The sequence below is a fragment of the Protopterus annectens genome, chromosome 3.part0, assembly GCF_019279795.1.
Source record: "Protopterus annectens isolate FY-2018-M chromosome 3.part0, PAN1.0, whole genome shotgun sequence".
Classification (NCBI taxonomy): domain Eukaryota; kingdom Metazoa; phylum Chordata; order Ceratodontiformes; family Protopteridae; genus Protopterus; species Protopterus annectens.
Genome location: NC_056731.1, coordinates 1,617,187,015 through 1,617,201,688, shown reverse-complemented (window position 1 = coordinate 1,617,201,688; position 14,674 = coordinate 1,617,187,015). Strand labels below are relative to the sequence as shown.

Here is a 14,674-nt window from a genome sequence, read left to right as displayed (position 1 = left end):
TCTGCCTGTGAGCAGAGACAGACCTCTGAGGACTTGGAAGCCTTATCCCCTGAGCTATCTAAGAAGAGGGGCATATAAGAAGAAATGCTTATATTCTCTATCAGAGTCTATCATTTCAGATACATACTTAGCGGATAGAGAGGGATTCCAACAATCCCTTTTTGAGGATGCTTCTTTCAGAGATATTCTGGAATTCATGCATCAGAGAGGATCTTGCCCCATGAAATCTCCTTTTTCTTTTCTTTCTATTTTCTCCAAGTCTTTTGGGTTTCTAATACCATGATGGGAATGGACCCCATTCCTAAGTCAAAGTATGATTAAAGTCCATGAAATTAGTATTGTTTCAGTCTTTGATGTTAGCTAGAAGTGCTCTTTGCAGCACCTGTAATTTGCCCAATAATGACTCCTCCTGCAGTTTGTTCAGTGCTACATGTATTGGATGGACGGCGCAGTGGTGCAGAGTTTGCCTTATTGCCTCACAGCAAGAGGTTCTCCTGTTTGATTCTCGGTTGGGGTGCCTTCTGTGCGGAGTCTGCATGTCCTCACTGCATTTGTTTGGGTTTCTTCCAGGTGCTCCAGTTGACTCCCACATTACAAAGGCATACATCTGGAATGTTTCTCCCCAGGCCTCTGCTGAAAATTGGCTTCATTCTAAGTCTACTTTTTCTGTAAACAAATGTTAAATAAAATAAATAAATATTGGTAGCATGTCTAAGTACAGTTGTAAATTCTTTTTTATAAGACCCGTTGCTACTACTACTGTTTGAACGGTCTGGGTATCCTTCTTCCACTTTGCCGTCATTTCCAACTACAAATCCTGGTATTTTATGACTTTTTGTCTCTGTACCTAAAACACTGTAGTCACTGGGTGTAGTAGTTCAATGATCAGTGCTGCTTTTGTCTTCTTTTCCTGGACTACCATGTCTGGTTTTCTGGTACAACAAAAGGTCCTGGTCAAAGCAAAGCCCAAAGCACAAAGTAATATTCCTTAACGCAGATTTATTGTGGAAAGACAACAAGCGTTTTCGCTACTCCAAAAGAGAGAAGCTTCATCAGAGAAGTACAAAAAGGGCGCCAAAACCTTTTTGAACCTAAGTAGCAGTTGGTACATTACATCACTTCCTTTCAATAAAATAAGACAATACACTTAAAAGGGCAATACCAAGTGAAAGAAACAAAAATACATAGTAAAGTAACTCATCAGTTGTCTGGTTTTCTCTCAGCTATTTTTTCAACTGTTGGAAACAGGTGATCTCATGTGATATAAATTTCATAATTTTCTCTAATGCTTTATGGCCAATGTTTCCAGTATTTTTCAGCCACTTCAGTACCATAATGCTTGCACAATCCCTAGTGTAACAGTCTTGCCACATTATTATGCCTTTTAGTATACAGTCCTCCTTCCATTAGTATATCACAACCAGAAACAAGATGCGACTCTTTCCAATTATGTTGTATAAAACCTACATTTGTCTGTTTCTCCCACATATTCAGTGGACTTTAAACCAACATGCATGTAGCCCATTATCTTGGGATTGCTGATGTTGTTATTTCTTCTTTTGGTTTAAGTTCACCTCTCTTTAACCATTCCTGCATTTGATACTGATCAGCATGAGGTTGTTCCATGAGTTTTCAATAGTTGCAACTATATTTATGCGTCTTCCATATTTCTTACCTTCTCATCTGATTCTTCACCTTATATTCTTTCTTTTGTTTTTTTGGCACATTCAGTTGCTTCCTGATTTTTGTCTACTTCTGGTTTGATTTTCATTTCTGCTTGATGCCGATGCGCTTCTGTTAAACTAAGCAGATAAGTCATCTTAGACTTATTCTCCTCATGTTTCAAAACTTTCACTATGTTTGAGTCTTTTGAGGTCAGCAGATATGTATACAGTCCCACAATTGCTCATCTGTACATGTAGTTAATTTCAGGAAGGCCCATACCTATGAAAGTGGTCAGGGATGCATATTCCTCTACCAGCCGTTTAGGTTCAACATCACACAATAAAAGTAGGTCAGAAGGATGATGTCCCAAGGTTATCGCATCACATTTTTGGAGGTACCTTCTCCTCCTCCCCTCCCATTGCTGGATGTCTCTCTCACCCAGTCAGGCAAAGGCTGCTATGCAAGAGATTTTCTCTGCTTTAAAAATGAGACATCCAAGTCTCCACTATACCACTCCTGGGTGGGGTTTTATTCAGTATTCTTTTTGGTTCCAAAACAAAATCCAAAGACCTCAGGCCCATATTGGACCTAAGCCTCCTGAACAATTATGTCGATATGACACACTTTTGAATGGTTTCAGTGCAGTCATTTCTTCCATGTCCTCAGAAGATCAAATGGATGTGCTCCATAGATCTTCAGGATGCTTATCTTCATGTAAAGATTGTGAAAGGAGCAGGTCATTAACAATTTCAGAGCCTTGCCATTCTGTCTTGCCTCAACCCCCCCCCCTCCCCCCAAGCATGTTCACCAATTGCATGGCAGTAGTAGCAGACAGTCTGTGACTCCAGGGATACAAGGTATTCCCTTACTTAGATAACTTGACTCCTGGCTGTTTTTTCTCTCATAAGCTGAAGATTGCGTTCTTCAGCTGTGTACCTCCATAAGTATTTCCATCAGTCTAGGAAAATCCAGTCTGATCCTCACTACTCGACACTTAGTTTTTCTAGGATGTCAGTTGGACACTGCAATAACATTGATATCCCTTCCCCAGGACAGAATTATGTCCTTAAGATCTGCACTACAGATCCTTCTGATGTCTGAATGTCACTCTGATGTCTGTGCTTAGATGTTCTTCATGTTTATCACTGCTGCAATAGCCTAAGCTGTATGGATTATATTCTGCAAGGTATAACAGCTGGCCAGCTTTCAAAGCTTCAGGGCACTTTCCACACCTCCAAACAGTCAGCTCGAGCTGACTAAAAAGATAGTTTTGGGCTCCAAAATTATGTCTCCTTCAGAACCCTCGTGCCAACAGAGAGAAAGGAGGCTGAGCTCTAAAAGGACAATGCAAGGAACAACAACAAAGAAGTCCACACCCTGGCAAAAATAATGCACCAAGAAACGGGGGGGGGGGGTGAATGGAGGGAGCAGCTACTGCAGCAGTGATCATTCAAACATGTACCGTTATGGTAGTTTATTTCTTCATATTGATCACAGCTGCAATAACCTTAGTGATTGCCACAGCTTACGAACTTTGGGAGGTGGAAAGAGAAGAGACCAGGAGCCCTTAAAGAATGGTCCTAGCAAATCCTAATCTAAACCTAGGGAAGGAATTAAGTGTATAGTGCCTTGTAAAAGTATGTGCAGAGGACTGATATGCTACTTCTGGTATACTTCTAGAATCTAACCCTTTCCAAAAAATGCATAGATGAAGTCAAGGCCTATAAGGACTGGGCCATGACCCTGCCTGGAATAGTTTTATTGTGGTGAGTATAGCAAAAGGTAATAGCCTTAAACAACCATTTGGAGATGGTCAGTTTTCACACAGGTTGCTTCCCAAAAAATTAACAACTGATCTTAAGATCTGAAAGATTTTGTTCTGTCAAGATGGTGCCTGAGCGGTCTGTGGATATCCAAAGTATGGAGTATCCTTTCTCCCTCATTTTTAGGTTCAGGAATGAAAACATGGAGATGGATAGTTTGGCTTAAAGTAAACTCGGGTACCACTTTTAAGCATACAAGAGGGATTAGTTTCCAAAGAAACCCTATCCCTGTGGAAAATGAGGTACAGTTAACTCACCACAGGAGCTTACAACTCAAATACCCTTCTTGCAGAGATCAGAGTAGTCAATAAATTTGCTTTACTATACCCATTAACTATCTTTTCACTATTCACTCTTTTCCTTCTACCACACAAAACTTTATATCAATACCCCACCACCAGGTCAGACCGAATCCTTAGCCAGTACAATAAAGCTAAGAAACTTCCCTATATCACCATGTGACCTTGCCTCCTCCCAGCCTTTTTCCTACTTGTATAGTAAGCCAACAAACAAAAGTAACCCTCACTATTCTCAAAAACAAATTAAAATACACTAACTAAACTCTATCTATACTTTCTCCAACAACTCACTTATTGTGGAGACATACACCCTAATCCAGGAACCAGTACATCAACCAACTCAGACTTAAATCAACCAAATCCTCTGTACTTAAGGCCTGCCTCCTCTCTCTTCCTGTTAAACTTGAACCTAAGAAGTATACTTACAAAACTCTGGACCTTTGTGCCCTTTTAGCATTATACAAACCTGATATAGCTGTGTTAACTGAAACCTGGCTTAAACCAGAACACCACAATAATGAGATCACTGGCCCTGGTTACAATATTATATGTAGAAACAGGTTAGGGAAAAAGGGTGGTGGAGTAGCAATATTATTCCAAAATCATCTCACTATAGAACAATTTGATTGTAATTTACAGGAAATCAAAGATGTAGAGCTAATTCTTGCCAAATTAAAACTAAACACCAACAAACACATAATTATTGCAGGTGGCTATGTTCCTCAAGGCAATAATATTACTATAATGGAAAACCTGCTAAACTGGATGACAACCTCTCTTCCACAAGAGACCATACTGTTAGGTGACTTTAATATTGACTGGTCTGACTGTACCAGCCACAAACTCTCTACCTACATTAATCTTCATGGATTCACACAAATTATATCTACCCCGACTAGAATTGACAAGGCAACCAAACGCCAGTCCATCGTAGACTGGATTCTGCTGTCAGACCCCACTCTCGTACATCAGTCAGGCTGTCTTCCAGACAGTCTGAATGACCATCAAGCAACCTATCTAATTAGGAACAGAGCCACCACATTAACCAACCCATCCTTAGAGTAGTACGCAACAAAACGTCCCTCAGAGCCAACGATCTAATAAATGCACTAAAATGTTGCAATTGGACTCTCCTAAAACAACTACCCCTAGATGAAGCTGTGCAGTGCTTCAACCCAACCTTCCTAAACATATTAAACCGTCATGTACCCTCCCGAACCATCAGAGACAGAACTAACTATGCCCCATGGCTATCTAAAGACACTAAGATTATAATGAAAGAAAGGGACAAAACCTGGCTACAGTACCAGAAACCCAAAGCCACTACCTTGAGACAAAATTGTCTGGAACTTCGCAACAAAGCCAGAAGACAAATTAAACTTGACAAAACTAATTACTTCAAATCTTTGCAGGAAAAATATGCTCACCACCCCCAAAGATGCTGGGCCACATTAAAGAGTTTACTTACCCCTACCCCTGTATTACCAAACAACCAGGAGGACACCCTCACTCAATTTAACAACTACTTTATTAAAACAGTCCAAGCCCTTGCCAACACCCAAAATAGTGCCAGTGGCCCCATTCCAGCAACCACCCCTACCCACCCCCAGTTCTCTAAACATGCCTCCCCAGCTTTTCTCTACATCCAGTTCCCACTAAGAGGTGATAGCCAAACTCTTCAAAAAAATTAAAACAACCACACCAGCCACTGACTATCTTCTAGCAGACTTCCTTCAGTTAACTGCAGAGGCTGTAGCCTATCCCGTATCTGCACTCATAAATAGGTCTATATCAGAATGTAAAGTTCCTGACCCATGGAAAATATCACATATTATTCCACTGCACAAAGGAGGTATCTCTCTTGAAATCACAAACTATCGCCCAATCGCAATTCTATCTCCACTGTCAAAAGTATTGGAGAGAGTAGTTCATTCTCAACTAATGAAGTACCTCCTAAATAATAATCTCCTATCCAAATCTCATCATGGCTTTAGACCTTCCCATAACACCACCACAGCATTACTATAATTTGCCAACATAGTCAATTGCCATAGGAACAAGGGATTATTTGTATCTTCCATATTCTTAGACCAATCTAAAGCGTTTGACATGGTTAACCACCGTATACTTCTCAAAACTCTAGCTACCCTTAACATAAGCCTTCCACTATATCATGGTTCAATTGCTACTTATCAGGCAGTCAGCAATCAGTCCTATGGCAAGACCAATTATCCCCCTATTACCATTAGCCATAGGAGTCCCACAGGGTTCCATCCTCAGTCCTTTGCTGTTCTCCCTATTTACAGACCAAATAGCTTCATCCTCCCTCTCTGCCTCAGTAGTGCAATACGCAGATGACACCACTATTATATGTGCCGCCCTACTCTAAACGAGCTACAAACCCTCACTCAAAATAACTTTACTTTAGCTGAAGCATGGTTCACTAACATTAAACTTAATCTTAATCCAAACAAAAAAAACAAAGTAATGCTCTTTATCCCTGGTAGATCACCTCTACTAAACAATGAATTTATCATAAAATCCACTGACAATACTCTGATTACCCCAACCACACACACAGAACTCTAGGCGTTGAAATAGACAATCTAAAATTTGACATACACATAGCACAAGCAGTCAAGAAAGCAAACAAAAAGCTTGGTCTGCTTTATAGAAACAAACACTTCATCACTAAACATACCAAAGCCACAGTTGCAAGAACTCACCTCTTATATGCCTCCTCCATCATGACTAATCTTCACTGCACAGAACTAAACAAAATGGAGTCTTGTTGCAACAAGATAGCCAAGTTTGCTACTGATGCCTCCTACAGATCCCACCACTGTTTATCCCTCAAGTAACTCAACTGGCTGGAGTTGCCTCACCTACTCCTATTCAATCAACTCTCAATAGCAGACAAAGCTCTACTAACTTCCTGATAAAATCTGCACTTGTGCAACTAATTCAGCCCTATGTCACCACTAGTGCCTTAAGATCTACTAACCAAAACCTCATAAATGTTATCAAACATAAAAATGATGCTGGGAAATCTCTCTGTGCATGCACTATTGCCAGAACCTGAAATTCACTCCCAAGCCAAATACCTCTACCACCTCTCTTACCCATTTTAAATAACTCATGAAAACTCATTACGAAAACAGCTGGCTTTGTTCATGGTATCCCCCTAGCTAACCCACCCCACTGCACTATTGCAAGGATTCCATCAGAGATCGCCTGTATCCCCTGGTATACTTGTTTATCCACTGATATGTAGCTTCAGATTCAGTGACATAAACTTTATTGAACAAATACCTATCTTCAAAAAAAATGTATGTGATTGTATGTATTTTTCAACCATTATGTACTAAATGCAACAAGAACTTGTTAATAATTACTGTAAGGTATTTCTTTCTTGATGCTTATATGCTGCTTATATGTTTTGTCATATATGTGCTGTGATATTGGAGCTTTTCTCCCCGGGTCTCTGCCAAAAATGGATCTGTATCCTGTCGGACTTTCCTGGTTAACAAATGTAAAATAAATAAATAAATAAATAAATTTCCATGTTAAGAACCTCAAGCCAGCCAGGTTAGCTGGTTCAAGTGGAGCAAGTGTTAACTTCTCTAACAAAAAATTAAGATCCCAAGGAGGGGAGGCCTGTTTTCTAGGAGGCCTCTTATGCACAACCCCTTTCAAAAACATTTTAACATGAGAATTCACTGAAAGAGGAGGATCCATTGACAGGCCAGCTGAAATGGTCGATAAATGAGCCCTGATGGAGGAGTAAGAAAGGCCATAGGATAGTAACTAACCAGCCATGAATGGGTGCTGGCTATGTTGTTGGCACCAACTTGAAAACCTTTTCCATTTGCTAATGTATGATTTTCTAGTAGCAGGGTTTTTTGCCTCCATTCGTACGACTGCTATACACATCCTCAATAAACAGTTGCCTAAAGGGGAATTAAGACCCTGTAATCTAGGCAGTTGAAGTTGATTAGAGACAGGGTGTATGAAGCACCCCTGATCTTGTGTGAGTAGATCCAATCTGTGAGGAACCTTGCTCCTGGTGATTTTGAAAAGAGGGGAGAACCACTGTTTCCTGGGCCAAAAGGGAGTCAGCACAATGATCTTGTGGGATTCCTTCTGAATTTTCAAATTACTGAATGAAAGGATCTGTCATTAGGGTAAATAGATAACTTTCGTTGTACAGATTATTTTAAGTCAGCTATATGAGTTATGTCTCATTTACAGTTTATGGTTCATATTTTCTCTGTCTCTAGGTTATTTAACTTCTTGAATTCCTTAGAGAACTTGCTGAAAGGACAGTTCACAGGTATACAAACTGGATGTTAGTTTGTAGTAATGACGTATCCTGATGTTTGCCTGTACAGTGGATGGGGCTTGAAACTTAATGCCTCCTCCTGTGCCGAAACGAAGCATGTTGCCTTAGCACATGCACCAGGAGGCATCCGTGGTCCTAAACATAAACATTAGAGAAAATACTGAAATGTGCTGCCCTGGCTTTATAAAACAATGAAGAGCTTAGCTACCCACATTCCTCTCTGATCAGTTAATGTGGTTAGTATATGTCTGTTCTGAGGTGGATCTGGCTCCCAAAACCTTTTAGTAAATCTTCACTGAAAAGTATATCAGCTGCTTGAAGGATCAGGGGTGGAGCATGATTTAGAGAGCTGCTTCTTGAGATGGTTTTGAAGATCTTGAGTTATGGTATGTGCATATTTGGCAACCTTTTCTTAACAAGGTACAGAGTTTTGTTTGCAGTGCTTGAACCAGCATATAATTCATCATTTTCTTTGTTTTTTAGCAAGTTCGGCTGGCTTGATTTACATTGATCCTTCAAATCTGCGGAGAAGTGGTGCCATCAACACAAGTGCTGCGGCTGCAGCTGCTGCTCTTGAGGCTAGTAATGCTAGCAGTTATCTGACCTCTGCAAGCAGTCTGGCAAGAGCTTATAGTATAGTCATCAGGCAGATTTCTGACTTAATGGGTTTAATTCCCAAGTATAATCATTTGGTATACTCACAGATTCCAGCTGCAGTCAAGTTGACATACCAGGATGCAGTTAATCTACAGGTGAGGATTTGGATTTCTTCCCCTTTTAAAATTCTGTAGTGTTTGTGTGTAATGTGTTTTTGTTCCCTCCTTCCAGTTGCTTTGTGTACATCATTTACTTACTGGAAAGTTGCTGCTATTTGTGAAATAACATCTAGTCTTTTTCCCATATCTTTAGATGGTTTTCTTAATACTTCTTTTCTCATCAGTGAGTTGCTTATGTGAACCTGAAGCTTTATGGTTGACCATACTCTCAGCTTCTTCAAAATTACTTTAGTCATTTTCTCCATATTTCAAATTCTAGACATCACATCACACTTGATATCAATATGAAGCAGACTTCCTGTGAAGTTTGTCAACTTTAAACCTGATAATAACACCAAGTAAAATAACTAATTGAGTGACTAACAAAACCAACCAACTTTATGAAGTTCCTTTAGACTTGTAATTTAAACAGATTGTAATGGTTGGTAGAGCTTGAAATGTGGTTATGGGAGCAGATTTGAGTATATAGCTGTTTTTTAGAGCCCATCTTAGAGTAAAACTCTCATGTTTTCCACTGCGTTGTTGGCAAGCAATTTCCTAAGCACCTGATCCCCGTTTGACATCCATCAAGCAACATCACACATTAATTTTATTGTGAGATTGTGCAAGAGCTTATCCGTGAAGTTGGCGATGGGATGGGAGTCTCCCTCCCACTCACAATCTTTTGAGGATTATGAGAATCGGGAGGCCATCATCTTCAAGGACTATAGCGATTTGAGCTATTTCAGCTCCCTACATCTCCAGCCTCATAACGAATCATGAGGTCCTCCACATATTGGACTGTAGTCATATTCTTTCTTCTAAGGAATGCTGTAATGTATGCCTAATCTGAGGAAGAAGAATGAGGTTGAAGAAACTTGGATTATTCGAAATTGCAGAAGGCTATATTGAAGCCCACAGATCGGTGAAGATTAAGGCAATAAGCCATTTAACTAGCTTCATAGTCCTGTACTTCATTCTTTGCCTCCATTTGGCTGGTGTTTAATGCTGAGCAAGTCATTTAACTAGGAAGTTCTGTCAAGCGTCCACTGAAAATGTACCTCTGCCGATTTCGACAACCCAGTTAATAAAATATATAAATTTAAAAAAATATATTCCCTTTATGGAGCCTGTTGTCAGATGCCACTGAGACTTGCTATTTTTGACCCTTGTCTGGACAGACAACTCAATAAATTCTTTCTTGAGTGGAGTGAGTTCTTGATTAACCATGCTAATGATAACTCTTGCATCATCTTTTTCATACAGTGGAGACCACAACACTTTTCCGCCTTACGTGTAGACAGTGACTTCAAAGCCATGAGTAAGGTTGACAAGAGAGTTTACTTCTCTGCTGTATTTGAGCTTGAAGACCTTAACCACTCTTCTCTCCTGCCAATATTCCAAGTTTCCCTTGCATATTGGGAATTGGCAATGATTTCCTTGCTCCCTGAGTCTCAGCCCTAGAAAATGTAAGACTATCCTAATGCTTCAGCCGTGGACTACACAGTGTCCCATTGCAATTTTCCCTGTGTATAACATCGCCTTAGTTAGATCAGCAGGCTCGAGCATGCATTTTGAGCAAAATACCTTTACTGAGGCTAATTTTCCTAAATGAAAATCTAAGAAATTTGGGGAAATCTTTTTGGCCATCCCTTTCAGGACTTGGTGGATGACCTGTTGAAGAGGAAACAGACCTCCACCATTTTGGATAGCCTTTGTGATCCATTTGCTACTCTCTTCTGCCTTTTCCAAGCTTATCCAAGCCCCCAAAGAAGATGGTGCCTTCTTGCTGACCTTAGAAGAGTCTTACAGCATCACATGGTTTTCTCTTCCTGTGCAGACCTTGCCATCCAAAAGGATGACTTAACATGCTCAACTACATCTATTCTGGCTGTGGTCTGGGGCTGTCATTCAAAGGGAGGAGGTTTGTCCAGCATTCCCTGACACATAGTGTGCCATCACAGGGTATTGGCATCTCCTGAAAATGATTGTGCTCCGTCATTTGTTCATATAGTCAGAGTGCACTGTTGCAGCATACACCTTCATTTGGCATGTGCGTTACCAAGTGCAGCATTGCTATTGGTAGAGAATACCTGGATTTATGAACAGGTTTGTGCTATAGCCAAGAAGAATTATATATTTTCTGGAATACTGGAAATGCCTTAATCATTCTGTTTCATGTGCTAGTTAAACTACTTTCTTGATTGTGTTAAAATTGATTTTTTGTAGCTGTGACAGAAGTTATTCTAGCTGTAAAGAACTGTAACTGACAGCTTGAATTAGAAGACTGTACTTCACCTGGTCTTACTGACTATCTTAATTTTAAATCTGACGTGAAGAAAAGACCACAGAGATAGTGTAATTTGTTCTTAAAATTTTTAATTTATTGATTTATTTATTTAGCTTCTACATTGTTCAATAATTTCTATTACATCAATTTTTTTTTTGTATTTTGATTATTTTTACATTTACATAACTTTGTAATGATGTTTAAGGTCTATTCTATTTGTACCAGTCTAATGAGGTCTTGTTCAAGCATAGAAAAAAGTGCTTACTGAAAAGGTTGGCCAGACTAGTTCAGTTTTTAAGATACGTGGAAATTATTCTTTTGAATGTCTGAGCTGCACAAACCTCATTGAAATACACACTGGTCCCAGTCTAAAAGTGCAGGAAAAAGTCCATAATTACTACCAGAAAGCCAAAACACTGTGGCAAAGCTATCACAAAGTTAAGCGGAAAACATGCTGCCGTAAGTATCCCAACAAAAGATATATTGCATTAAAAGTCCAGACAAAATGAGTGACTGCGTACTTCAAGATCATGTTCAGAGGTGCAAGACTAAGTGCTGCATCTGCATTCTGTTTCTGTTTTATGCAAACAGACATTTAAAAAAAAGCTGCAGTGATCTCCAGTTTTATGGCTTTCCAGGAAAAAGCCCTTCTGCAGGTATGTCTGACATCTCAAAGGCGGCATACATAAGTGTGCCAAACTGGTGGTCAGTGGTGCCACCTTCACTAAGCTGAGTGACGTAACTAATTTGCTGGCTGACAAATTCAGCTCAGACTTCATCCCCCACTCCCCCACCTGCCTCCCCCCATGAAATACCTGGCTTCTCTAGGTAAGGAATCTTTGTGAGTGTTCACCTGTTTCATATGTCTGGTCAGGTACATGCCAGAAGGAGGCATTATACTCTGTGATAGGTCTGATAAGGACCAAATAAAGTGGCACTATGACTTCGTTGGACGTGGATGCCATGCCTTTACTTATAGGTTGAACACAGGGGTAATCCATAGGGCTCAAGTGAAGTCTGGTATCCTACCTATGACCCTGAGGGTGACAGGATTAACCATAAATACAGAGTACAAAGGATTAGTCCAGATTAAATCACTTTAGGTAGTAAATCTAGCATCTCCTGAGGGTAGTAGTCATGGAGCTGGCATTTCTGCCACAAGGGGACTGGAGTTAGGGCATGCTCCTCAGCTCACAGCACGATACTGCAGCAGTGTCCTTGATTTCTTCATTGGGCACTAGACTTGGGTTGGGTTGAGCCTGGGGGAGGCTATGGCTGTTTATGGTAGATCTGATTAATGAGAGTAGTTGGAGGCAGCTGATGGTAATGTGTGTATGTGTGTGGGGGGTCTGAATCGTTTTATTCTGCAGAGTTCTTTAAACCCTCTAGCCACAAAATCTATACTTTTGGGTGTTATTCCTTTTTAAGTTTCTTTGTAGGCACCCACTTAGTGGAAATGTTTTTTTTTTTTACCAACATTGTCAGCTTCTTCAAAAATGTCATTTTTTCGAACATCACATTGCTACCTGTTTTGCTGACTGAAATTTATTTTCAGCCAAGAGTACATCTCTTCCCATGTTGGAGTCAGTGGGTTGCGTATGATCACTTCTGATTCACTGTGAATATTCCAAACGTCATGTCAGCAGACCAGTCTTTGGCCTTTATCACCCTGTATGTGAACATGTCAAGGTACACTAATTTTTATGTCTTGTAGCATTGCCAGCCCTCCCTAAAATTTCATCAACATGTTGTGCCCCTTTTTCTTTGTCCAGATCCTATGGTTTGACATTAAGACTGAGGCTACTAACTCATTGTGGCATGTGTGACTCCTCACTCCATTTGTTCCAGATTTTTCTCACTAACTTCAGATTTCTCCCTTTCATCTTCACTGACATTTTCTAAATGTGTTAATACCACTTCTTGTACGATTCTCACCTTATGATTGTTAGTTTGGTTGACATACTGGTCCTTTGTTTCCGTCTTAAACTTACAAAGTCGGGAATGATGCACTCATATAATAATAGCACCATTAATCTTAAATACAGACGCTCCAGGTCCTTTCCACTATGTTTTCATAGTTGGCCCTTTTCTATAGCATGTCTTGTAATCCATTTCCAACCTTTCTTTTATGGTACAGAGCTCTAAATTGCATCCAGACATCCAGCCTCAACAAATGCTCTTCTTGATGCATTACGGGGTAAATTATTTTTCCCTTAGACATACTACTTGTCATCCCTTTGAGAGCAGGCAGGCAGTTTATCAGTCAGGACAAAATAGAGATTTGGTTTCTGACCATACCCAAGCTAATATGGAATGCAGCCATAAACTTTCTGCATAGTAAATTTTGTTGCTGGGACCCCGTTTAATACTGTTTTCCCAGTCAAATCCACAATCAGGTTTTACTCTTCATTTTATTTGTTAATCTGCAGTTGTGTCTTACAAGGAGCCCATTGCTCCAAGACTGTCTGCTGCAATGGGCGCAGTTTGTTTTTTTGTTTTGTTTTCAGAGCTCTTTGCCATATCTCTTATTACATCTTTATTGAGTTCCCCATGTTGTCACTGAATAACTCGAGGTGCACAATTGATGCCTATTTAGCAATGAATATATTTCTTTTAATTTGTGATGCAGCTTTTGCATTCATAATTCTTCTGGTACTGAAACATGTAAATTAATCAATGATGTGAAGGTACCAGAAGGTTCAAGTAAGTGTGTATTTCACTCAGAGGCATGCTAACAATGGATCTAGGGTTAGGTGTGCAGTACGTCAGGCAAATACAGTTGTTAGCTGTCAGTTTCAATATAGAAATTCATTGAGATCTTGTTTCTTGAACTACAAAGCGGTTTCTGTAATTTGTCCTCAGAAGCATGTCCAAACTGAAGAGTGTTTAAAACTCTCTCTTTTCCTTTCCTTCTCTGGTAGTGTTCTTTGAAACTGTTAGGCTTTCGTTCTCACAGTGACTTTCCTTAAGGTCTTTATGTAGAATGCAGCCACAGTGATATGCAGAGCTTGAGGTTCAGATGTCCTTGGTTATTTAAATATTACTGCTGTGTGAGTTTCCATATTCAGGTAGTGTCTGTCGTTAACGTTATTGTTGATTAAGACATCCTTATCTCAGCCTGAACTACTATTTCATTATTACAATGTTTGTCCTGATGTTCCTCGTGTTTCACTGTTGCAGTCATCACCTGTGGGTTATCCCTGCTGCGGTAGCCCTCGGCTGGCCTGAACACCAGTCAATGTTTTTCTGCATCGGCTGTGGTTACTTGCTGTCTGATGTCAGGTCGTCAGTGCTCTAAAGAAAGGCAGCCAATGCCATTACATCAGTCTTTCTTGCCATGGGAGCCCATAGCATAAACAGTTCACAAGTGTGCCGGCCGGTCGCTACCAGAGTTTGAATTTCAGCTGAAAATGTCTAAAGCTAAGTAACCCCGTTGGGGATCCTTTTTTCTTGCACTAACTGATGTCAGAAAAAGTTAACAATTGTCTCGCCTGTGGAAA

At 40.1% G+C, this 14,674-nt stretch overlaps 1 protein-coding gene across 1 annotated transcript in view; it reads left to right on the top strand.

Annotated features, from left to right (window-relative positions):
- The window catches only part of UBR5 (ubiquitin protein ligase E3 component n-recognin 5), a 3,965,620-nt gene that overhangs the window by 3,075,477 nt on the left and 875,469 nt on the right, over positions 1–14,674 (top strand). Inside the window, exon 41 of the mRNA XM_044065648.1 lies at positions 8,613–8,881. Within this exon, the coding sequence (XP_043921583.1) occupies positions 8,613–8,881 (269 nt within the window). The remainder of the gene's footprint in view (positions 1–8,612; positions 8,882–14,674) is intronic.